The sequence below is a fragment of the Somniosus microcephalus genome, chromosome 19 (genome assembly GCF_052327205.1).
Source record: "Somniosus microcephalus isolate GS21.2 chromosome 19, FLI_Smic_1.0, whole genome shotgun sequence".
In the NCBI taxonomy this organism is placed as follows: Eukaryota; Metazoa; Chordata; class Chondrichthyes; order Squaliformes; family Somniosidae; genus Somniosus; species Somniosus microcephalus.
The window spans coordinates 21,662,372-21,689,108 of record NC_141005.1 but is presented as its reverse complement, the minus strand read 5'-3'; the positions used below and the strand labels follow the sequence as shown (position 1 = coordinate 21,689,108).

Sequence of the window (26,737 nt, the reverse complement as noted above, 5' to 3'; positions counted from 1 at the left end):
TCTTTCTAACAATCTATAGCCCACGAAAGGCTGCTTTACTTTCAACTGCTTTAATTGCCATGACAGATTCCATACTATTGAGTAAATTGTTGACAATTTTGAAATGGGGGTTGACAGTGGAAGAAAAGGTGAAATTACAAAGTCTATTCGAGTGCATTACTACATTTGTCACCCAGAAAATATTATGCCACTTGGATAGCCAATCAACCTTGCAGACTCCTCCCAAACCTGACTCCGGGTTACTCCTTCACTGTACAACAGTACTGCGTCTCATAACCATAGCGCCAATGCACAAATTACCAATTTTGGTGAGGTACCGAGGCCCCCGTCACCTGAATGGAAGTTACTTGATTGCCCAAGGTGTGAAAACTGCCGTCAAGCAGGAGGTGCTGTAACAGTCAGCGTTTCAGTGGAAATATCTCAAAATGTTAAATCAGAAATTTGCTATGCACAGGGAGCAAGGCTTTTTATTTAAACAGCAAAACAAAACGCTGCTTCAGTCAGTCTCTACACGCTTGTGATAAATGGCAGCCAGAGTACAGTTCTTCACATATCTAATATCTGCCATTACTATCGGCCAGCTGGCAGGGTAAAAAGGGAGGTGTTTAATGATGCTTCTCGTGAATAACGGCATAAAAATAAAATTACTGTAGTCATAAAATCAAATTAACCATTTATCTAATCAGCTGCTACCCAGCTATCGGATACTGAAGCGGTTACACAATATACGCTGGAGTGCAGTCCATTTATGGTAATGTCACCATTAAGATTTCAGCGAGTGTGCAACATTTCTGCAGCGTCCATTTGAACTGTGGAAAAATTGCGATCTACAAATCACAATTATAGACTTTTGCCGCCCCAAACTTGGGGTTAAATGTTTTGAGACACATTCGGAACCGTGTAACACTAGTGTGACGTACTGATGGTAATGGGATGGCTTAGAGCAAATTGAGGTGATAAATTTAAGATCACACGTGCGATATATTGCACAGCCTTGAAGCATATTGGCCCAAAGGTAATTTATGCTATGGAGCAATGGGCATCAATGCACTAAGTGAGCCCAGGACACCAAGATTGCGTATGATACAGTCCCCAGCACCTCACTAGGTGCTTTTATAGCAGGGCAGTGCAAACAATGGCAGATGCACAATTTTCCCTCCACTGGTTGCACTCCACAGGATCATAAACGCATGGATAACAAGGAGGCATCTCAAATTTGACCTCATGGTGCTAAGGGCACATGTGCAGATAGGTTTTGCATCAACTGTGATGCACCATTTGGTTATCTAGCCTGCAGACACCCACGTGCTCAGACTGGGAAAGGTATTAGAGGGTTGCTAACAGGTGTGGAATCCTCTCCCTCTGTTGAAGGTGGCACATGCTAGGAGAGAACTCAGAGAAGTAGGGAAGGGCAGGGAAAGGAGAAGAAATGGAGTTAAACTTTTGTGCTGAATAAAGACCTTTAAATCTCAGCACTTCACTCTACCGCAAGTCCACGGACAACCTCACGATGCTCGACTTCTCCAGCTTCCACCCTAACCACGTTAAAGAAGCCATCCCCTATGGACAAGCCCTGCGAATACACAGGACCTGCTCAGACGAGGAGGAACGCGATGGACACCTACAGACGCTGAAAGACGCCCTCCTAAGAACGGGATATGACGCTCGACTCGTCGATCGACAGTTCCGACGGGCCACAGCGAAAAATCGCATAGACCTCCTCAGAAGACAAATACGGGACACAACCAACAGAGTACCCTTCGTCGTCCATTACTTCCTCGGAGCGGAGAAACTACGCCATGTTCTTCGCAGCCTTCAACATGTCATCGATGACGACGACGAACACCTCGTTAAGGTCATCCCCACGCCTCCACTACTCGCCTTCAAACAGCCGCCTAACCTCAAACAGACCATCGTTCGCAGCAAATTACCCAGCTTTCAGGAGAACAGCGACCACGACACCACACAACCCTGCCACGGCAACCGCCAAGACATGCCAGATCATCAACACAGATACCATCATCACACGTGAGGACACCACCCACCAGGTACATGGTACATACTCATGTGACTCGGCCAATGTTGTCTACCTCATACGTTGCAGGAAAGGATGCCCCGGAGCATGGTACATCGGCGAGACCATGCAGACACTGCGACAACGGATGAACGGACACCGCGCAACAATCGCCAGGCAGGAGTGTTCCCTCCCAGTCGGGGAACACTTCAGCAGTCAAGGACATTCAGCCTCCAATCTTCGGGTAAGCATTCTCCAAGGCGGCCTTCGAGACACACGACAACGCAAAATCGTAGAGCAGAAACTGATAGCCAAGTTCCGCACTCATGAGGACGGCCTCAACCGGGATCTTGGGTTCATGTCACGCTACATGTAACCCCACCTGACGTAAGGTCATCCAGACTCGAGTCGTCGTTGGCTGGTTCTCTCTACACAGATGCGGCCGGACCTGTGATTTCCAGCAAAAAAAATGTTTTTTGTTTTTCATACAGACCCCAGCATCTGTAACATTTGATCCCTTGTGACCCCACCTCATTGTTCCTTGATGTAATGTTTTCCTGACTAACCTGTTTGGACACCATTCACACCTTTGATTGCTGTGATTATCTCTCTGCCGAGGTGTGATAAATGGCAGTTAGAAAGATTACCTGTAATCATCTTGCATTATTCTCTGACTATATAAGCTGTGTCTTTATGCATCTCTCCACTTCACCTGACGAAGGAGCAGCGCTCCGAAAGCTTGTGATTTCAAATAAAACTGTTGGACTATAACCTGGTGTTGTGTGACTTCTTACATTTGTACACTACAGAAACCAAGTGAGCAACAATTCCTATTATATTGGGCCAGTTAATACTTCAAACCATTTTACATCCAGAAATCCCCCAAATTACTCTTCCTTGTTAAATACGGAAACAATAATTTCTCCGAGAACTAAAAGGACCCCAGCCTACCCGCAGAGAAAGTCTCGTCAGGATCCCACAACAGGGCAGCGTTGGAAGTGACTAAATTGATGCACAATCGCCAGGCAGTACAACGGGTCTGGAAAAGCACTATGCTGCTGCTTTACACAGCCAACTTGGATGGAAAGCTCTGTACTTACTTGCTACATATATAAAATATTCAAACTTATAAGGACAGTAATCCAAACCAAATTAAAAGTAACCTGGAAGTCTGTATTCCTGCTGTCCAGTACAATTATTGTAAACGCCATCAAGAGAAGAGCGAACGCAAGGATGATGCAATGCAGTACTCCCCTTTCCCCTCCAGGACCCAGGTTCCAATCCAGCCCAGACTGATTAAGTACTCTGCTGACAAACTGAAGTGGATTGGAGGCCATAGCACTAAGTACACAACTCAAAACTGACTAATTCTCTACTTATTCAACAATCCCAGAGGCCACATGGTCAACTAGTGTAGAAGATAAAAATACATCACAAATTGAGGAGTTCTACTGAGTCCGAGGTTAAGATATTTTTCTTCTAATCTGCATCATACACGACCTGCAAGTGTACAAAACAGGGAACAAAACAATTTTCCAGTTTTGTCACAGTACTAGAGCGTTTCCTCTGAAGAGCAATAAGGAGCTTGAGCAGTCTCAGATTGAGTACCCAAGTGTACAAGAGCAGTATAGAAAGATCATTTGGCACAAATTGCCAGTTAAACAGTCCTGATTAGAAAGGCCACAAGATGTCTATGCTGCTATATTAAAGGTCTGAAATTGCAGTATTGCAGAAAAGACGACATCTGCCACCATTTAAATGCAAAAAACCAAGGGGAAAGTTCAGAAGTAAAAGAACTGATGATTTTAGGTCTAATGTCTGCATTCCAGCGAAATCCAGGGCTGTGCGCACAGTAAGCAGCTGCCTGAGACGAGGCTTATATCTTTCCCATCTTAGATGTACAGTGGATAAATGCATCACTTGGTGCCGAGCCACACAGACTAGAAGCTCGCGGTCACCGTCAAAAAGCCCATTTATGCTGTTGCAGAGAGTCTGGATGGGTGCAGAAGGATTGATCAAACTCAACCATATTGTCGTGCAAGTTTCACCTTCAGGAGAGCAAGGAAGAAAATGAGCAAACATTGGGGAAAAAAAATGCGTCTGGGCAAAAATAGGGAAAAGAACTAAAGAGCCAGGAGTCATGTGACACTATCTTGCAAATGACAATAGTTTATCTGTATAACAGACATCATGTACTCGTAGACACAAAGCTTGCCAAGCACTTACATTGTGCTCCTTTAAAAGGACTGAGTCAAGGGGCATTTCACATCCCATTTAAAAATAAATGGCAGCATTAACCCACGCTGATCAGATTAAAAAAAAATCCCCCCAAATTCTATTACTACTGACGTTTCTCCAACATCTCTAGCCTTCAGTCTTCAGATTTTTAAAAAAAGGCAAAAATTGACTTGTTTATTTGCCTTCATAGCTGCCATGAACGCAAACTGCAGCTTGCCAACTGAAAGGTGGGACTTGTACAAGTCGGACGGTTTACACCTGAACCAGAGGGGGACCAATATCCTTGCGGGGAGGTTTGCTAGCACTGCTGGGGGGGGGGGGGGGGGGGGGGGGGGGGTTTAAACTAACTTGGCAGGGGAATGGGATACAGAGTGGAACTATAGTAGGGGGTGATTTACAGCCAAATACGGAGGAAAAAACAAGTCAGCTGGGAAGGCAGAGCAAATATGTGAAGGCAAAAGGGAATATGGCAAGGCTGGAAGGCATTTATTTTAATGCAAGGAGTCTTGCAAATAAGGTGGATGAACTGAAGTTGTTGTTGAACACATGGGAGTACGATATTGTTGCTATCACGGAGACATGGTTGAGGGTCAGGACTGGCAGCTCAATATTCCGGGGTATAGAATCTTCAGGTGAGGCAGAGGGGGGTGTAAAAGGGGAGGGGGTGTTGCAATATTAATTAAGGAATCAATTGCTGCTGTAAGGAGGGATGATATATTAGCGGGTTCCTCTAATGAGGCCATATGGGTAGAACTTAAAAACAAAAAGGGGTCAAGCACTTTGCTGGGAGTGTACTATAGGCCCCCAAACAGTCAGGGGGAAGATAGAGGAACAGATATGTAGGCAAATCTCAGAGAAGTGCGAAAATAATAGGGTAATAATAGTGGGGGATTTCAACTTCCCCAATATTAATTGGGATAGTCAGAGTGTGAAAGGCTTAGAGGGTGCAGAATTCTTAAAGTGCATCCAGGAGAGCTTTTTGAGCCAACATGTAGAAAGTCCTACAAGAGAGGGGGCGGTACTGGACCTAATTCTAGGGAATGTAGCCGGGCAAGTGCTGGAAGTGTCAGTAGGAGAGCATTTTGGCGACAGTGACCATAATTCGGTGAGATTTAAGGTGGTCATGGAAAAAGACAAAGGCGGCCCGGAAATAAGGGTTCTAAATTGGGGGAAGGCCGATTTTAATATGATAAGGCAGGATCTGGCCAAAGTGGACTGGGAGCAGCTACTTATAGGAAAATCCACATCAAAGCAGTGGGAGACTTTCAGAAGGGAAATAGAGAGAGAGTACAACGCCAACATGTTCCTGTAAAGGTCAAGGGTGGGACCAACAAGCAAAGGGAACCTTGGATGACAAGGGATATACAAAAATGCATTAGGAAAAAAAGGGGGGCTTTTGGCAGTTACAAAAGACTAAAGACGGAGGAAACCCTAGAGGAGTATAAAAAGTGCAGGGGCATACTTAAAAAAGAAATTAGGAGGGCGAGGAGGGGCCATGAAATAACACTGGTGAGCAAAATAAAGGAAAATCCTAAGATGTTTTATAAGTATATTAAGGGCAAGAGGATAACGAGGGAAAGGGTAGGGCCCATTAGGGACCAAAGTGACAATCTGTGTGTAGAGCCAGATGATGTAGGCGGGGTTTTGAATGAATTTTTTGCATCTGTGTTTACTATGGAGAAAGACGATGTAGACATAGAAATCGGGCAAGGGGACTGTGACATACTTGAACATATTAGCATCGAGAGGGAGGAGGTACTAGTGGTTTTAGCAGGCCAAAAAGTGGATAAATCCCCAGGCTCGGACGAGATGTATCCCAGGCTGTTGTATGAGGCAAAGGAGGAGATTGCAGGGGCTCTGACACAAATTTTCAGAACCTCTCTGGCCACAGGGGATGTACCAGAGGACTGGAGAACAGCTAACGTAGTACCATTATTCAAGAAGGGTAGCAGGGATAAACCAGGGAATTACAGGCCAGTGAGCCTAACATCTGTGGTAGAGAAATTATTGGAAAAAATTCCGAGGGACAAAATTAGTCTCCACTTGGAGAGGCAAGGATTAATCGGGGATAGTCAGCATGGCTTTGTCAAGGGTAAATCATGTCTGACCAATCTGATTGAATTTTGCGAGGGGGTGACTAGGTGTGTGGATGAGGGAAATGCTGTGGATGTGGTTTACATGGATTTCAGTAAAGCTTTTGACAAAGTCCCACATAGGAGACTGGTCAAGGACCCATGGGATCCAGGGTGCCTTGGCGCATTGGATCCTAAACTGGCTGAGTGGCAGGAGGCAGAGGGTGATGGTCGAAGGTTGCTTTTGCGACTGGAAGCCTGTGTCCAGTGGGGTACCTCAGGGATCGGTGCTGGGACCCTTGCTGTTTGTGATCTACATAAATGATTTGGATGAGAATGTAAAAGGTATGATCAGTAAGTTCGCAGATGACACGAAAATTGGTGGGGTGGTAAATTGCAAGGAGGAAAGCCTCAGGCTACAGGACGATATAAACGGGTTGGTCAGATGGGCGGAAAAGTGGCAAATGGAATTTAACCCTGAAAAGTGCGAGGTGATGCATTTTGGATGGACAAATAAGGCAAGGGAATACACAATGAGTGGTAGGACCCTAGGAAGTACAGAGGGTCAGAGGGACCTTGGTGTACATGTACATAGATCCCTGAAGGCAGCAGAACAGGTAGATAAGGTGGTTAAAAAGGCATATGGGATACTTGCCTTCATTAGCCGAGGCATAGAATATAAGAGCAGGGAGGTTATGATGGAGCTGTACAAAATGCTGGTGAGGCCACAGCTGGAGTAGTGTGTGCAGTTCTGGTCGCCTCACTATAGGAAGGATGTGATTGCTTTGGAGAGGGTGCAGAGAAGATTCACCAGGATGTTACCTGGGATGGAGCGCCTCAGCTATGAAGAAAGACTAAACAGGCTGGGGTTGTTTTCCTTGGAGCAAAGAAGGCTGAGGGGGGACCTGATTGAGGTGTACAAAATGATGAGGGGCATAGATAGGGTAGATAAAGAGGAACTTTTCCCCTTAGTAGGGGGGTCAATAACAAGGGGGCATAGATTCAAGGTAAGGGGCAGGAGGTTTAGAGGGGATTTGAGGAGGAACTTTTTCACCCAGAGGGTGGGTTGGAATCTGGGACTCACTGCCTGAAAGGGTGGTAGAGGCAGGAACCCTCACAACATTCAAGAATGTAAGAAATCACACAACACCAGGTTATAGTCCAACAGCTTTATTTGAAATCACAAGCTTTCGGAGCGCTGCTCCTTCTTCAGGTGAAGTGGAGAAATGCATAAAGACACAGCTTATATAGTCAGAGAATCATGTCAGATGTTTACAGGTAACCTTTCCAACTGCCATTTGTCACACCTCGGCAGAGAGATAATCACAGCAGTCAAAGGTGTGAATGGTGTCCAAACAGGTCAGTCAGGGAAACATTACATCAAAGAACAATGAGGTGGGGTCACAAGGGGTCAAATATTGCAGATGCTGGGGTCTGTATGAAAAACAAAAAAAGACAAAAAACATTTTTTTTGGCTGGAAATCACAGCAGGTCCGGCCGCATCTGTGTAGAGAGAACAAGCCAATGTCGACTCGAGTCTGGATGACCCTGCATCAGGTGGGGTTACATGTAGCGTGACATGAACCCAAGATCTCGGTTAAGGCCGTCCTCATGGGTGCGGAACTTGGCTATCAGTTTCTGCTCGACGATTTTGCGTTGTCGTGTGTCTCGAAGGCCACCTTGGAGAATGCTTACCCGAAGATCGGAGGCTGAATGTCCTTGACTGCTGAAGTGTTCCCCGACTGGGAGGGAACACTCCTGCCTGGTGATTGTTGCGCGGTGTCCGTTCATCCGTTGTCGCAGTGTCGAGGAGGAACGCGATGGACACCTACAGACACTGAAAGACGCCCTTGTAAGAACGGGATATGATGCTCGACTCGTCGATCGACAGTTCCGACGGGCCACAGCGAAAAATCGCATAGACCTCCTCAGAAGACAAACACGGGACACAACCAACAGAGTACCCTTCGTCGTCCAGTACTTCCCCGGAGCGGAGAAACTACGCCATGTTCTTCGCAGACTTCAACATGTCATCGATGACGACGAACACCTCGCTAAGGCCATCCCCACGCCTCCACTACTCGCTTTCAAACAGCCGCCTAACCTCAAACAGACCATCGTTCGCAGCAAATTACCCAGCTTCCAGGAGAACAGCGACCACGACACCACACAACCCTGCCACAGCAACCTCTGCAAGACATGCCAGATCATCAACACAGATACCATCATCACACGTGAGGACACCACCCACCAGGTACATGGTACATACTCATGTGACTCAGCCAACGTTGTCTACCTCATACGTTGCAGGAAAGGATGCCCCGGAGCATGGTACATCGGCGAGACCATGCAGACACTGCGACAACGGATGAACGGACACCGCGCAACAATCACCAGGCAGGAGTGTTCCCTCCCAGTCGGGGAACACTTCAGCAGTCAAGGACATTCAGCCTCCGATCTTCGGGTAAGCATTCTCCAAGGTGGCCTTCGAGACACACGACAACGCAAAATCGTCGAGCAGAAACTGATAGCCAAGTTCCGCACCCATGAGGACGGCCTTAACCGAGATCTTGGGTTCATGTCACGCTACATGTAACCCCACCTGATGTAGGGTCATCCAGACTCGAGTCGACATTGGCTTGTTCTCTCTACACAGATGCGGCCGGACCTGCTGTGATTTCCAGCCAAAAAAAATGTTTTTTGTCTGTTTTTTTGTTTTTCATACAGACCCCAGCATCTGCAATATTTGACCCCTTGTGACCCCACCTCATTGTTCTTTGATGTAATGTTTCCCTGACTGACCTGTTTGGACACCATTCACACCTTTGACTGCTGTGATTATCTCTCTGCCGAGGTGTGACAAATGGCAGTTGGAAAGGTTACCTGTAAACATCTGACATGATTCTCTGACTATATAAGCTGTGTCTTTATGCATTTCTCCACTTCACCTGAAGAAGGAGCAGCGCTCCGAAAGCTTGTGATTTCAAATAAAGCTGTTGGACTATAACCTGGTGTTGTGTGATTTCTTACATTTGTCCACCCCAGTCCAACTCCGGCATCTCCACAACATTCAAGAAGCATTTGGATGAGCACTTGAAATGCCATTGCATACAAGGCTATGGACCAAATGCTGGAAAATGGGATTAGACTGGACAGGGATTGATGGTCGGCGCAGACACGATGGACCGAAGGGCCTCTTTCTGTGCTGTATAACTCTGACAGCAGCAGTGGCTATAAACTTATTCGCTAATAGTTTAACCTTTGAATGCATTGCAGCTGATTTCAAGACTTTGGATACTGCTGCATGTCAACACGATTTACTGACCTTTGTTTCACTCAAGTTTCCTTTAAAGAGACACTGCCTTCATGAAATGCACGTACTGTACATCGCATCCACGTACCATCATGTCCCACACAGGACATTGTAATAAGTGGCGCAGGGCTCTTTTGGCTATACACCCTCAAGCACTCCTTCCAACCCCCAAACAATTTTTGCCTTTTTCCTCTTTTGAAGTACCTCATGACCAACGTTCTCCCTAAGGTGCACATCGATCGGGATATCCTGCGCAGCAAATTTAAAGGGACCACGCACAAATTTTTTAGAGGAAACATTACTCAGTTCGAGTGCCAGTGGCCCTCCAGTACCAGAATCAATCATAAACCCAAATGGGAAATTTGATTGGTTATTCTACACCTTTTTTTCATCGTCAATCCCATAAAATTGGTAACGACTTGACCAACAGTACTCTTGCCATGAAACACCAGGAAGGTGCAAGTGAATTTCTGGTTAGTCAAATGCGAGTGTGCAATCTTCAGAAATCTTGCATTGAAGATATTTTAAAATCGTATGCAATACAGTGCACTGGAGAAAAAAAGTCGACAGTTGTCCTTCCAACTGGATATCTACTCCACAATGGGCAAACCTTCAAAGCAGGGAGAGGGAGAGGAATGAGAATTCCTAGAATGTCTAATTTCCTGACGTGTCCGCAATGCAAGATAATGTCAGTTATTTCTATTTGTTTCAGAGTGGTGGATGAGTTAGCAGCCTGCCAAGAATAATCTCCCTTCAGCAGAAGGCTGCATATTGTATTGTTATGACTTCAGAAGCTTCCCCACCCTTCCAGAAAGTGAAGTTTAAAAACACCAGCGTGGCCAACGACAGCACCGGACGGCTGCTCAATTTTGAAACTATATAGGGAGGTTATTAGTCTCCGTGGGAAAAACAGCCCCTTAACAAAACTCCAAAATGCACTAAAGAAACTGCAAAGTGGCTGAAGGAACCATCTGATGCAAGCTATAACTATGGTTAGAAATGAGCAGGTTTACAAGTAACTAATCCTAATCTACAGGAAGACAAAATGTGTCACATCAACAGCCAAGAGACAAAAAAATACTGCTGTGTTCACTAAAAGGTCATCCGATTTGCTGCTGCACAGCACAGACACGCTCAATGCGTGATCCTTTGTCACCTTAAATTGCAGCCAATACCAGCAAGAGCCCGGTAACCACCACTACTTCATCCTGGAGGATCAGACAGCTCAAACTTGGAAGGACAACACCTATAATTACTGTATACTGCTGGGTGTTTTTTCACCATTGAGGTGGCCATTAAATTTCAGACACCCAATACATTTCACTGAAATCACAGAGATAAGCCTGCACGTTGAAACCTAGACCCCGATTTGAAGATGAACCTTATTTTTCATTCAAGTTAATGAGAATGGCTATTAATCCTGTCCATATCCCAGTCCTCTCGTCCCAGGAGGTTTGGTTATTACTTAACAAATTGAGCCAATTCCCCATTGGCCGTTGAAGTGTCTCAAGAGCTGTGGTGAAGCCCACTATTTGCACCTTCTGATTCGGACTGAGAAAGCATGAACAAAAAATACCTCTGCTTTGCAAATCCTTCCAGTCAGTCATTAGAAACAAATGCTCCCAAAGGCAAGTTATATTCAAGTTCACATCCAACATCTTCTGAACGTAGATCACAACCTACCATGGCCAGGTTGTCATGGATTGGGATTTTCCCAGGCTCTCTCATGCAAAAGAATAAACTGTTTACTGAAGAGCACGCAAGACACCCACTACATTTCCCATCATTCTGGAAGGTGGAAGATATGAACTCTAGACCACTTAGCACCTGCACAACTGATCAGATTGTGGACCGACAGCCTCTGTCACAGGTGGGGCAGACGGTGGTTGAAGGGGCGGGGTGCTTGGGTTGACGTGCGCTCCTTGCACTGCCTGCGCTTGGCTTCTGCTTGCTCCCAGCGAAGAGACTCGATGTGTTCGGCGCCTTCCCGGATGCTTCTCCTCCACTTTGTGCGGTCTTGGGCCAGGGATTCCCAGGTGTCGGTGGGGATGTTACACTTTTTCAAGGAGGCTTTGAGGGTGTCCTTGAAGCGTTTCCTCTGCCCACCTGGGGCTCTCTTGCCGTGCCAGAGCTCCGAGTAGAGCGCTTGTTTTGGGAGTCTCGTATCGGGCATGCAGACGATGTGACCCATCCATTGGAGCTGATCGAGCGTGGTCAAAGTTTTAATGCTGGGGATGTTGGCCTGAGCAAGAACACGGACGTTGGTACACCTATCCTGCCAATGGATTTGCAGGATCTTGCGGAGGCAGCGATGGTGGTACCTCTCCAGTGCTTTGGAGGTGCCTGCTGTACATGGCCCATGTCTCGGAGGCATACAGCAGGGTGGGTATCACTGCTGCTCTGTAGACCATGAGCTTAGTGTTGGGTTTGAGGTCCTGGTCTTCAAACACTCCCTTCCTCAGGCAAAATACTACTTAACACAGTGGCAGTTTGCAAGACAAGGAACTACGACGATAGCAAAATACTGCAGATGCTGGTTACCAGCATCTCGTCTGGTTTTGAATACCTCTTAATGTCTCTTTTACTTCTTTTGTTCTATTGCAGCCCTGACTTCGATCTATTTTATTTCCTTTCCAGTTTTGAAAAAGGGTTTCGACCCGAAACGTCAACTCTAATTTCTCTCCACGGATGTTGCCTGGCCTGCTGAGTTTTTCCAGCATTTTCTGTTGTTATTAAGGAACTACGATGATTGACTGAGACACCGTTCTTCCATCTCCTTTTCATTCAATTCTATAAGCCATCTTCCTATGGAGCAGACTGCACACAGCATATATCGGTGTTACAGCTGAAAGGCCAACCAGAGGTTATTGTGTTTTAAGGTTACTTCCCCGTTTGCAGTTATAAAGCAATTCTTAAAAGATTCTAAAGCAAGCAGAATCTTAACAGCCTAACATCTTAGACAACAATGGTGGTTTGAGATAATCACAACCCCAACCTGTATTTTTCACACGTCTTAACCAGTTTTAACGTTAGACAACCATGCAGACGCTCAAAGATAAAAAAAAGATTTCATTAACGTTGCAACACAACACAATTACAGTAAAGTTAATACGCTGCAGATTTGTATTAGCAGTTTAAACACTCCGTATTCATCTTGACTAATTGCTGATCAAAGATTCTGCACGTGCTTCAGGTAAATTATCTGATCATCCAATTTAGTTTACAATAAAGTTCACGGAATACTTCTCAGAACTGAGTAAGCACGACTTTTAATTGACATACAAGCCTAACCTGCAATTGTCACAAGATGTTCCAACTCATTCACATCAAAGGCATCTCCTCAATGCTGGTTATCACCAACTTCTTTGCAATAACCATCTTTTTACATTTCACTATCACCAACAATTATTCAGGGAATTCTACAAAACCACCTTGCCATGTCGGAACCACTTCGCATGCGTACCAGTGTGAGAAAACATGAAAACAAAATCGATTCTTTTCAGACTTTTAAAGTGCCTCGTTCCCCTCCTCCTAAAGCAGGGGTGGCGTGTACCTTGGGGAGTGGATCTGCTCAGGGCCCAGTGCAATTGTACAGGTTGCACGGCCCTAACACCGCATTTATTCTAAAAGTAAGAAGTGAAACAAACTGCTGCCAGGTCTTTGGCAATGCTGCTATCAGCTGTTAGAGAATGCACGACAACGGCACAATTTTATTTACAATGTAATTTTCCCTCGAGGTGAAGTTACCTCCCCAAAACAGGAACTTGCAAGCAAGAATCTCTGTTGTACAGCCCCACGAAAGTGTGATCGTTTTGGGTGATAGTGTATTACATTCCAACAATAGCAACTTATTTGCAGGCCGCCAATACAGAGAAGATTCGGCGCTCAATGGAGTGAGTTCACATCCCTCCATGGTGCTGTGAGGTCAGCACCAACCCATCCAACATTTGAAAGGGATGATTATTCATTTTAGTTGGTACTCAACCACTCTCTAGTTTCTTTTTTTTTAAACTGCAAATAGTTTTAGTACAATACATATTGTAGATACATAAACAGAGGATCTAATATTTCAGTTCACAAACAGACTTAGGTGGCATTACTCCCTGAAAGAGCCATTCTCTGGAAGTGGTGAGTCACTGGGATCCTGGTCTTGGAGATGTGTTGTCCTAGATGGCGAGCATGTGGGATGCTAGGAATTAGACATGCATCATGATAGTCCCAGGTGCTCTCCATTTTCAAGGCTGATCCTAATAAAATGGAGGTTGATGTGCAGGGTGAAGGCTCCAGGAGGAGAAGTGGTTCTGATTTGGTAGGACTCAGGCTAACTAGGTTGTCAGCACTGAAGGTCTAGCTACTGAGGAGTAAACTGAATAGTTCCACAGAAAAATTTCTGCCGGGGGGGGGAAGAGACTTTCCAGCACTTTTCAAAGAGAGCTATGCTCAATTACATAGAATTTTACAGCACAGAAACAAGCCATTCGGCCCAACAGGTCTATGCTGGTGTTTATGCTCCACACGAGCTGCGTCCCACCTTCATCTTACCCCATCATTTTCTTGGGGGCTGCCAAGTGACTTTCTCCAAGTTTCTGCCAAGATTATTTTTGAACACATTAGGCAGTGCACGAGCAAAATTCACCCTCTGATTTTCTCTTTGTGGCAACGTACTCTAAATTCTGCCCTGCAGCTCGGCTTCATGGCACCCCAGATAATCAGGGACCTCCCATGTGGGGAATTATAGGCAACAACCTTTCTCCAACAACTCCACTGAACCACTATTTTTCTATCCAATGCTCAAATGTCATTTGAGACAACAGACAGCCTGTTCATTATCTGACGAAGGATCATCGACCGGAAACGTTAACTCGGTTTCACTCTCCACAGATGCTGCCTGACCTGCTAAGTATTTCCAGCATTTTCTGTTTTTATTTTAAACCTGTTCATTAAGCTGCTTTGATACCCAGATAGACAACTCGGAATGAAATGTCCCATGAAAAATGAAAACTAGAATAGAAACATAGAAGAGAGGATCAGGAGTAGGCCATTCGGCCCCTCGAGCCTGCTCCGCCATTTAATGAGATCATGGCTGATCATCCAAATTCAGTATCCGGTCCCTGCTTTCTCCCCATATCCCTTGATTCTCCTTAGCCTTAAGAAATATATCTAACTCCTTCTTGAATATATTTAATGAATTGGCCTCAACTGTCTTCTGTGGTAGAGAATTCCACAGGTTCACCACTCTCTGGCTGAAGAAATTCCTCCTCATCTCTGTCCTAAATGGCTTACCCCTTATCCTTAGACTGTGACCCCTGGTTCTGGACTCCCCGGCCATCGGGAACATCCTTCCTGCATCTAGTCTGTCTAGTCCTGTTAGAATTTTATGTTTCAATGAGATCCCCCCTCATTCTTCTAAACTCTAGCGAATATAAGCCTAATCAACCCAATCTCTCTTCATACGTCATTCCTGCCATCCCAGGTATCAGTCAGGTGAATCTTCGCTGCACTCCCTCCATGGCAAGAACATCCTTCCTCAGATAAGGCGAGAATTAAATCTTGCCAGTAATGTTTCTCTGGTTAGAAAATAAAATGCCATGGGGATCCCATTGGGCGCACGGCCCCTTTAATGGGCTGCGTGGCCCATTTAAATTATCGTGCGTGCGCAGTTTTTTCCATTTAAAATTCCATTTGAACAAAAATGTGCCCCTGAGGCGTTAAGACACCATTATCAAAAAGAGAAATATTTGAAAAGCAGCTTTTGCAGGAGCTATAAGCAGCTATACAATGATCATAGAATAAAGGATTAATGTCTTCCATCCCATACATTAAGGTCATAAAAGGAAATCAAGATAGTAATCAAATCAAATCAACTTTTATTGTCATTGTTTGTGCACAAGTGCAGTACAACGAAATGTAGGCTTGCGGCTCCCGAGAGTGTACATTTAGATTAAGACATTTAAACATTCCACATACATTTGGCTTGTAATACATTAACATAAACATAACCATAATAAAGTGCATTGGCAGATGTGCATCAGGCAAAATGCAAGAGTCAATTCCACATTAGAGCATCTCATCGCCAGTATTCCCTTTATAAAAATAAAATTAGAATGTTACAAAGGATTACTAACCCTATTCTATGTCAAATGCGTGTCTCAACAGTCAATGCTACCAATATTAGGATGGGGAACTAGCCTGGAGTTATTATGCCCAGCAGGGTGGGTGGGAGATGGACATACACAAAATTGTAAGATCAGTGCAGCACATACACTAGATATTTTCTCAGGCTTAGCAAGCTAACCTTGCATCCTTAATGATCCAGAGTACATCTTTTCTGCCTAATATTTAGGTGAATAGTAGCAAGATCCAGGGATTGTGACAGAGAACCCTTAACTCTGCATACCTACTAGTATAATGCATCACATGCCGCCATATACGATTCTCTTCTCAAGCAGACTGCACACAAACTATTACTGATGAGCCAGGTGTTGAACCATGTGGTTTAATCTACGTAAAACAAATGAACAGTAAACATTGTGTGTGAAGTGCACATTTCTCTATCCTCATTGATCGATACGTGAAAATAATAAAAATATTTACTTTGCCTCGAAACAGCAACTTTACATGGCAGTTTATATGGCTCGACTCTAGCCAGGTGAGTTAAACTTAGAACAAAGCTGTTCTGTAGCTGTTCGCTGCAGGACTCAAACTGCACACTGCCCCTCAATAGAAACAGACTATCCATAGAATTGCAATCCGGCTTTCTTTATAGGAGATCAAACAGCCATTCGTCAATATTGAATAGACAGCCAACACTTAATAGCAAAAATGTTTGCAACTGAACGTAATGGTCCGGGCTTGATTAACCAATTAACATTTTAGATAAGTCATTGTACAGTAATTGTCCCATAAATTAGCACCTTGTAGAGTCCTTTGCAAGCAATCCTTCTTCTGAATGGTTCTGTTCTGAAAAAATGCTGTGACCATTACCTGCTGCTTCTACCAATACAAAATAAAAGTTCAAATTTCAACACAGGCAAAAATCCATGTTTGCTAATTGCAAGATGTGTATAACATTCCCATCATGTTCATGAAAATCCAAAATGTTTGAGTTACACGGAGGCACAGCATGTTAAAGCACCAGAAGGAAAATCTGAATATTTGTAGCCAGCTGGGCTAATGTCAGACCTTCCAGCTTCTCGCCCCACCCCACCAGCTCACATCATGATTGGTTCTGCTGATAAAGCTCCATCTGCTCTTCAAAAAAAAATGCGGCTGGATCTTTTATAGCCAATTGAAGAGGTAGACAAGACCCCATCAGTGTCTCATCTGAAAAACGGCATCTCCAATAAAGCAGCAGTCCATTCAAGTTTCAACCTGGTGCTCATGTCCTGCATTAGGACTTGAATGCACAACCTTCTGACCCAATCCAGTGTGCTACCACTGAGGCAAGCTGACAATGTAATCCAAGGACAAAAATCAAACAGGTTATCATAGCATGGTTACAGCACAGGAGGCCGCCATTCGGCCCGTCGAGCCCGTGCCGGCTCTCTGCAAGAGCAGTTCAGCTAGTCCCACTCCCCCGCCCTTTCTCCGTAGCCCTGCAATTTTTTTTCCTTCAGGTACTTATTCAACTCCCTTTTGAAAGCCACGATTGAATCTGCCTCCACCGCCCTTTCAGGCAGTGCATTCCAGATCCTAACCACTCGCTGCGTAAAAAGGTTTGTCCTCATGTCGCCTTTGGTTCTTCTGCCAATCACCTTGAATCTGTCCCCTCTGGTTCTCGACCCTTCCGCCAATGGGAACAGCTTCCCTCTATCTACTCTGTCTAGACCCCTCATGATTTTGAGCACCTCTATCAAATCTCCTCTCAACCTTCTCTGCTCGAAGGAGAACAACCCCAGCTTCTCCAGTCTATCCACGTAACTGAAATCCCTCATCCCTGGAACCATTCTTGTAAATCTTTTCTGCACCCTCTCCAAGGCCTTCACATTCGTGCGATGCTCAGAATTGGACACAATACTCCAGTTGAGGCCGAACCGGTGTTTTATAAAGGTTCATCATAACTTCCTTGCTTTTGTAACTCTTAACTCTATTTAAGAAGCCCAGGATCCTGTATGTTTTTTTAACCGCTTTCTCAATCTGCCCTGCCACCTTCAGCGATTTGTGCACATATACCCCCAGGTCTCTGTTCATGCACCCCCTTTAGAATTGAACCCTTTCGTTTATATTGCCTCTCCTCCTTTTTCCTACCAAAATGTATCACTTTGCACTTTTCTGCATTAAATTTCATCTGCCAGGTGTCCGCCCATTCCACCAGCCTGTTTATGTCCTCTTGAAGTCTATCAGTATCCTCCTCACTGTTCACTATACTTCCAAGTTTTGTGTCATAAGAACATAAGAAATAGGAGCAGGAGTAGGCCATTCGGCCCTCCGAGCCTGCTCTGCCATTCAATGAGATCATGGCTGATCTTCTGCCTCAATTCCATTCACCGGCCCTATCACCATATCCCTTGATGCCTTTACTAGTCAGAAATCTATCGACTTCTGTTTTGAATATACCCAATGACTGAACCTCCACAGCCCTCTGGGGTAGAGAATTCCAAAAATTCACCACCCTCTGAAGAAATGTCTTCTCATCTCAGTCCTGAATGGCCTACCCTTTATCCTGAGGCTGTGGCCCCTGGTTCTAGACTCCCCAGCCAAGGGAAATATTCTCCCAGCATCCACCCCATCAAGCCCTGTAATAATTTTTTATGCTTCAATGAGATCCCCTCTCATTCTTCTGAATTCAAGAAAATACAGGCCTAGTTTACTCAATCTCTTCTAATACGACGGTCCCGCCATCCCAGGAATCAATCTCGTGAACCTTCGTTGCACTCCCTCTAGATCATCTGCAAATTGAAATTGTGCCCTGTACACCCAAGTCTAAGAAATCAATATATATCAAGAAAAGCGGTGGTCCTAGTACCGACCCATGGGGAACACTACTGTGTCCTTCCTCCAGTCCGATAAACAACCAACCATTCACCACTACTCTTTGTTTCGTCACTTAGCCAATTTCTTATCCATGCTGCCACTGTCCCTTTTATTCCATGGGCTTCAACTTTGCTGGCAAGACTATTAAGTGGCACTTTATCAAACGCCTTTTGGAAGTCCATGCGCACCACACCAACCGCATTACCCTCATCAAAAAACTCAATCAAGTTAGTTAAACACGATTTGCCTTTAACAAATACACGCAGGCTTTCCTTAATTAATCCACACTTGCCCATGTGACTGTTAATTTTGTCCTGGATTATCATTTCTAAAAGTTTCCCCATTACCGAGGTTAAACTGGCTGGCCTGTAGTTGCTGGGTTTATTCTTGCACCCTTTTTTGAACAAGGGTGTAATATTTTCTCCAGTCCTCTGGCATCACCCCCGTATCCAAGGAGGATTGGAAGATTATAGCAAGTACCTCCACAATTTCCACGCTTGCCTCCCTCAACATCCTAGGATGCATCCCATCTGGTCCTGGTGACTTATCTACTTTAAGTACAGCCAGCATTTCTAGTATCTCCACTTTATCAATTTTATCCCATCCAGTATCTCAACTACCTCCACTTTCACGATGACTTTGGCAGCATCTTCTTCCTTGGTAAAGACAAATGCAAAGTACTCATTTGGTACCTTAGCCATGCCCTCTGCCTCCATGCGTAGGTTTCCATTTTAGTCCATATTTGGCCCCACCCCTCCTCTTACTACTCGTTTACTATTTATATGCCGATAGAAGACGTTTGGATTCCCTTTTATGTTAGCTGCCAATCTATCTGTTCATGAATTGTTTGTATTCAGTGGTTTGCATATAGCCACTCCACCCCACGACCCCAAAAGCTGGATTCCGGGATCATGGTGAATGGGGCAAGAGCCAGAGACAGGATGCATTCCATGTCTTAGGGACAGAATGTATGTTATATTGCAGGCTTGTGACCATTTGTTCCTGGATCACATCCAGTGATCTTGTAATCCCTCAGCATTCCTAACTACTTCCACAGCTACTGATTCCACCATAAATTATCTTATTTAGCTCCAGTTTCTGAAACACTGTTTATCAATTTTTCCTTTTTCCATTAGATACAACAAATGTCGGATGTACACAACAGAAAACCTAAATAAATGCAGATTATTCAATAAACATTACTTATCCCAGCCGTAGAAAACCTCAGTCAACTAGCCAGAAATGAGTCATTGTCTACCCATAAACTGAAAAACAAAAACAGGCCAGCTTCTATTACCATTAGTGAAATTCTCTTCATTGTGTGTTTCCTCACTTATTGCTCAACCTGTGTGTTAACTTCAGCTACTCATAGGATTGTCTGCACTAACTTCAGCAGAACCCCTAGAGAATGGCCATGTTCAGCCAGTTACTCTCTCGCCGGGGATTCCACCAGTCTCCTGCCAAGGTTACAGCAGGTCTGGAGACCCCCCCCCATCCCCTGTGGTGTTTCCACAGACAGGTATCGTTGGTGCAAAGCTGTTTTTAGCTTCACACTGATGCTAAACTCAGCTTAAACAAACAAAGTCATCCATGCTCAGATGGACTCTGAAGCAAAACGGAGGAGTGGAGTGACACTGCCTTCTCCGGGGCACATTCATCTTCACACTTGTCTGGTCAGGTCAGGGCCCAGATTCTGGATTCAGGCAAAATCACCATGGTACCAACAGGACAGTTGGAGTGTGAATGCACCTAGATGGCCTTCCTTTCTGGGAATTTTGTTTTGGGTTAAGTTAACAATTTTTAATAAATGAAAATGTTCAGCAGGAGAGGGGAGATTCTTAGTATGCGGTGTGTCCCCCCCGACCCCCGACCCACCCTGCCAGCTTGCAAAGTGTATCTCATGTTAAATGCACCATTTTCAATTTGAGGCCATCACAGCAGGGCAGAAGAGACAGCAGGGATAGAACTCCTCTGCCTAGTTCCTGCAACCCTCGCTATTGGAATCTACCACTTTAGTACAAATTCAATCCAGCATTAGTAGACTTAGATAGCTGTATGGAAAAGCAGAGCAATGTAAAGGACACATTAAAAAAAGGCACTGATCAATAAGCAGAATACAGAAAGAAACGGTGCCAGAAGAATCTGAAGGGGAGAAAGGCTATAGAAGCATCAAACAGAAAAATGAGCTTCAATTCCCCTCACTGAATAAAATTAAAGAAAGCTTGCACAAGAGAGTGAAATAATAAGCAGATGGATAAAGAGACAACGTAAAGATTTAAGGCCCTTAATGACTGCAGAAGACATTTAATTTTGCAGAGCAATTTTTTTTCACACCCAATTTTAAATTAAAATGTTAAAACCCTATAGTGTGCAGCAGTTCTCCCTCTCCACATCCTGTCTACAGCGTAATACAGCCCGACTCTTGGAACCATTCACTCAGTATCCACTGCAGCATTGTACGCCACCTTGACATCAAGGCTACCTAAATACAACCACATCTAGGTCAAAACATTGCTTGGGGTGGTGCATTGTCTTCAAAGGCAGTCTCTGACTGTTTGAACCTGTGGTGGAGTGGGGGGTCGGGCATCTGCTTTCCGTTGCATTTTTCGAAGAAACAGCTTTGCCCCGCAAACATCTGGATTTGCTGCATGATTTAATGCTCGATATACGGCAGACTTTATTTTTGTATTAAGGAACTCTCCAAAATCTCTTGCAAAAAAAAAACTTTCCAACAAAGGAGGGATCATCCAACTGGGACACTTAAATCGCAATACCGTACTCCACTAATCCGTCAGTACAGTATCGACAGTCCGATCCAATTAGATCACACTGCTGCAGTCAGAAGGTTACTGCAGGTCAAGCTCAATTTCCTTTGCCTCTTTCAGGATTGAGAGATGCTTTCCATTACTGGAATCTAATTTGTTCTCCTAGGTAGTACATTTTTGCTGCTGGTTATCACTGCCAATAGCTAATTTTTCTTGCCCTCTAGCAATACCATTTTGCTGTATGTATACATAAACAAAATAAAAAAAAGTTCTCCAAAGGACACTGAAATCCTACCTCAAGCTATTGTCAATACACGAGAGAAAAACTGATTAAAAGTAGAAGCAGCTGATGCGTTCCGGTACAGCAAGCAACCATCCAGCCATCTACCCAACACACAAAGGACGCGGTTTTTGTCTTGGAGAGTGTGTTATTCATTTATGGGCTGGAATAGAGAAACTCATGTACAAGTTTTAACAGATGGCTTTTGAAACTGCTGCAATTTGCTCGAGGCAGCAAAAAGTGACTACAATGTTTAAATCTAGCATCCACTAGGGTTAACAATATGGGAGCACCCGCGTTTTAAGCACTTGACCAGGAGACGCCATCTCCCCAGGTTGAAATCAAGGCTGAACGGCTTACAGCTCAACGAAAGTCCAGTACTGCGGTGGAACAACACCTTCTGGTGAGCTGATTAATGAGAAGCATGGATCCTAACTGAGGAGAATTACCCACACTGTTTTATAAAGAAATAGGGTGACGAAAAGCAAAGGGGAGGGGGGTGGGAAAGAGAACTTTAAACTGTACAACAGAAGTGTACATTTCAGCTATAGACAGCACAGGCAGTCAACTGATTGAAACGTGGCCTGTACTTGGCCCCAGGGAGTCAATGTCCATGTGTGTACAAGCCTCTGTTACCATCATTTGAATCATACTGCATTAGGCAGAAAGTAGAATTTTCTTTTTTAAAAAGCATTTACTGTATTGTTAAAATCCACACATCTGTAACCATGCTACTCTGGAATACCACTGTCTGCTCACTTTTCCTACAAATGTCTTTTTTAAGTTTTAAAAAGTCATTTTGATTTGAAAAGGATTCCTAGCTGACTAACAAGTTTACAAGGAGCACCATCATGCTGGATGTTTGAAAAAATTGTTCAAATTCATAGCCCTCATATTGGGTCTCCCATGTGAGCAGATATATTGGGAATTAGCAGAAGCTAAATGAATTGACACTGATTGTTACAGCAATATATCAGTTATAACTACATAACCCTGCTAACAAAACTGAAGTCAATGGGAATCAAGGGGAAAACTCTCCATTGGTTGGAATCATACCTAGCACAAATGAAGTTGGCTGTGGTTGTTGGAGGTTATTCATCTCAATCACATGACATCACTGCAGGAGTTCCTCAGGGCAGTGTCCTAGGCCCAACCATCTTCAGCTGTTTCATCAATGACCTTCCCTCCATCATAAGGTCAGAAGTGGGGATGTTCCCTGATGATTGCACACTGTTCAGCACCATTCGAGACTCGTCAGATACTGACGCAGTCCGTGTCCATATGCAGCAAGACCTGGACAACATTCAGACTTGGGCTGACAAGTGGCAAGTAACATTCGCACCACACAAGTGCCAGGCAATGACCATCTTCAACAATGACCATTTCCAACAAGCGAGACTCTAACCATCTCCCCATGACATTCAATGGCATTACCATCACTGAATCCCCCACTATCAACATCCTGGGGGTTACCATTGATCAGAAACTGAACTGGACCAGCCATATAAATACTGTGGCTACAAGAGCAGGCCAGAGGCTGGGAATTCTGCGGCGAGTGTCTCACCTCCTGACTCCCCAAAGCCTTTCCACCATCTACAAGGCACAAGTCAGGAGTGTGATGGAATACTCTCCACTTGCCTGGATGAGTGCAGCTCCAACAACACGCAAGCTCGACACCATTCAGGATAAAGCAGCCCGCTTGATTGGCACTCCATCCACCACCTTCAACATTCACTCCCTCCACCACCGGCGCACTGTGGCTGCAGTGTGTACCATCTACAAGATGCACTGCAGCAACTCGCCAAAGCTCCTTCAACAGCACCTTCCAAACCCACGACCTCTACCACTTAGAAGGACAAGGGCAGCAGACGCATGGGAACATCACCACCTACAAGTTCCCCTCCAAGCCACACACCATCTTGACTTGGACCTGTATCGCCGTTCCTTCACTGTCGCTGGGCCAAAATCCTGGAACTCCCTTCCTAACAGCATTGTGGGTGTACCTACACCATATGGACTGCAGCGGTTCAAGAAGGCGGCTCACCACCATCTTCTCAAGGGCAATTAGGGATGGGCACTAAATGCAGGCCTAGCCAGCGGCGCCCACATCCCATCAATGAATAAAAAAAACCAAAGCTCAACTTGAGTTTGTAGTTTCCCTCCCCAAGCAAATTACATCAACTGGTTTTGAAATTTCACTCAACTGGACTCTGGTAGGGCAGTCCATTGTACTCTAATACATTTAGCAATGAAGGGGAGAAGACTGATACATGCTCATAAACCTGTTACGGCCCATTCTGGTCCAAACATAGCAGGGAATCTAACCACTTACCAAAAAGGAGAAAATAAATACTTTGCGCCCCCCGCCATCACTACTCTCCTGCCACCATCCCAGGCTTGAATCACCTTTGAATAAACCCACAGCTACCCTCTGTGCCTCTCTTAGCATTCTTAGAAGGGCCCATCGAGGCACACATCGTTGCCTCCTTACCAACTGATCCATCCTATCCACTTGCTGACCTTCCTGTCCAGCATACCCGCGAGGAGGCTGGCTCCATCAACCTCTGTTCCATTTGCTCATCCCACTCACCACTTCCTCTTTGAACTCTGCCAGATCAAATCAACAAATCACCCGCCTCCATATATCCCTCCAAAATGTCCATTCACTTGAGAACAAGGCCCTTGTCATCTACGATCTGATTATGGAGGACTGCATTGACACCCTTGCTTTGACTTAAACTTGCATCATGGGTGGTGATAGCTTACTATATTTTCCACCACCTGCCCTGCCCACACAACCATGGCAGTGGTGTGGCCCTCAACACCAAGTAACACCTTGGTCTCTGCCCCCTACACCTCGGATACCTTCGAACACTTCATCTTGATTCCACCCCACTCACCTATCCCTTCTCTACTCCCCATGTTCTCAATCACTGACGAGACTAATTCCTTGCATCTTTCACCATCCATATCCTTGTATCTCCTTCTAACCCCACTTCCTTTTATGTCTGCCCCAGGGAAAAAAAAAATTCCCCAAGTCACTTACAACTGTACTTTCAACTCCCAACTGCCTAGCTTTTGACCCTCAAAATCACTACTTCTGCAACTGTCGATTTGCTAAAGCACTCTCTCCGTTACTTTTGATGCCCTTGTCCCCAGCATCATTTTATTCTCTCCCACTCCAGTCATACATCCTGGAATGGCTCCGACCTTTGCTCCCTCAAGCCCAAGTGGTGCAAACTGGAGCATAGCTGGCACACTACTAGTTTAGCCAACCACCAGATCTGACTGGGCCAGATCAAGAGCTATTGGAGTTCACTTGCCTCTTTCAAAACCACCCACTACTCCAAAGGCATCCTGGGTAGCAAAGATAGCCCCCCAGCTTCTTTTCTTCACTACTAAAGGTCTCCTTTATCCCATCTCCTCTGCCCCCCACTATAAAAGCACGAGGAGCTCATGAACTTTGTCAGTAAGATTGTGACCATCTGTTCAGTTATCCCTGCTCCTTCACTTGCCTTCCAAACCTAACCTTCCACCCGCTCCCCCCAACCCTCACCCAGTCCTGGCTGCGCCTTTCTCCAATTTCCCTCTCCTTCCTTTCATGCCTTTGCCGAGCTCATCTCGCCCGAGACCTGCCTGCTGCTCCCTTGACCCCATTCCCACTAAATTGCTGAACACCCGACTTCCCTCCTCCCCCTATGCTAGCTAACACTGTAAATGGTTCCCGCTCCTCCGGTACTGTCCCACTCCCTGCCAAACCCGCCATTATCATCTTCAAAACATTTCACCTAACAATGGCAAACACTCCTTCACCCGACGAGGCCCCACACCCTGGAATTTCCTGCATAACCCCTCCACCTCTCTCTTCTCCAAGAGGCTCCTTGACCATCTCCTCGATGAAGCTTTTGGTCATCCCAATATCTTATTCTTTGGCTTGGTGTCCATTCCCCACCCCCCAGTTACACTTTTGTGAAGCATCTCGGGACACTTATTTCTAAATGAAAGGCGTATATAATAAATGTAAGTTTGCCCACAGTTGCAGCATGGTGAGGTGGGCATCTATCATTACTTTTCCAAATTCCAAAGTCTAGTTAATGCAAATACATGCTTAATTTCTGTTGAATTTTCCCAGTTTATGAACCAAGGAGGAGGAAATGGGGTCCAGCATTACTGCTCAAGTTATCCCAAGTAAACTGTGAGAAGATTACCAACTCAAAAGGATCGCACCAAGCTTTTTAATATAGGAAGTATCACACCTACCTTCTGCAAAGGAAGTACCATGAATGCTCCACCGCCACTTGCATCTACAATTACTGCCACAAACTTGGGATTTACAGCACAGAATGAACTATCCCAGGTAACCCTGGAAACTCGGATGTCATCATAGCACTGGTCGTTTTTCAAAGCCTGTCCGAAGACGTGCCGAAATTTGCTCTGTCGCACAACCCTCCGCTGATGCATCTCTGGAAGAATTTTTTAAAAAACGTGTTAATACCATGCAGTCAACAAAAACGCTCAATCTAGAACAGATGGCAGCACGGTCAGTGGATTTTGGTAGCGTTATGGTGGATGTGAGAAATTTTCATGCAGACGCACTGTGGCTTCTCCCTCTTCCTGCCCAAAACTAGGATTCCAGTAAATTATAATGGGCATATGAAATGTTTGCACTCTGCTGATTTGAACTGCAAAATAACACCCAGCAGCACAAGTGTAGGTTCCACCCTTCCAAAGTTGAGTTGGGTCGCATCTTATCCCTCAGTCTAAGGAATTAAGTACATTTGCTATTTTGGTATCGACATATTTTGACACCACTCCTTCCAGGCCATAAATCCAAATTATTGATATACGCAGTGAACAGAAGTGGCCCGAAAACTGAATCCACTTCCAACAATTCTGAAAAACTGCCCTACTCTGATTTCTTCCTTCTAACCAATCTTCTCCAGTACTCTCTCATGTGCTACCTTGTCAAAGGCTTTCATAAAGTCGATGTACAGCATATCCACTTCATTTTCCATCATCTACCACCTCAACGAATTCTAGGAGGTTCGTCAAAGCACAATCATCCTTTTTGAAATCCATGCT

General features: G+C 45.0%; 1 protein-coding gene across 5 annotated transcripts in view; it reads right to left on the bottom strand.

Moving 5' to 3' along the window:
- coro1cb (coronin, actin binding protein, 1Cb) overlaps window positions 1-26,737 on the bottom strand; it is a 200,612-nt gene that overhangs the window by 86,517 nt on the left and 87,358 nt on the right. For all 5 annotated transcript variants that reach the window (XM_085961354.1, XM_085961358.1, XM_085961355.1 and 2 more), the window contains one exon: window positions 25,916-26,118. In XM_085961354.1, coding sequence (XP_085817480.1) covers window positions 25,916-26,118 — 203 coding nt within the window. The remainder of the gene's footprint in view (window positions 1-25,915; window positions 26,119-26,737) is intronic.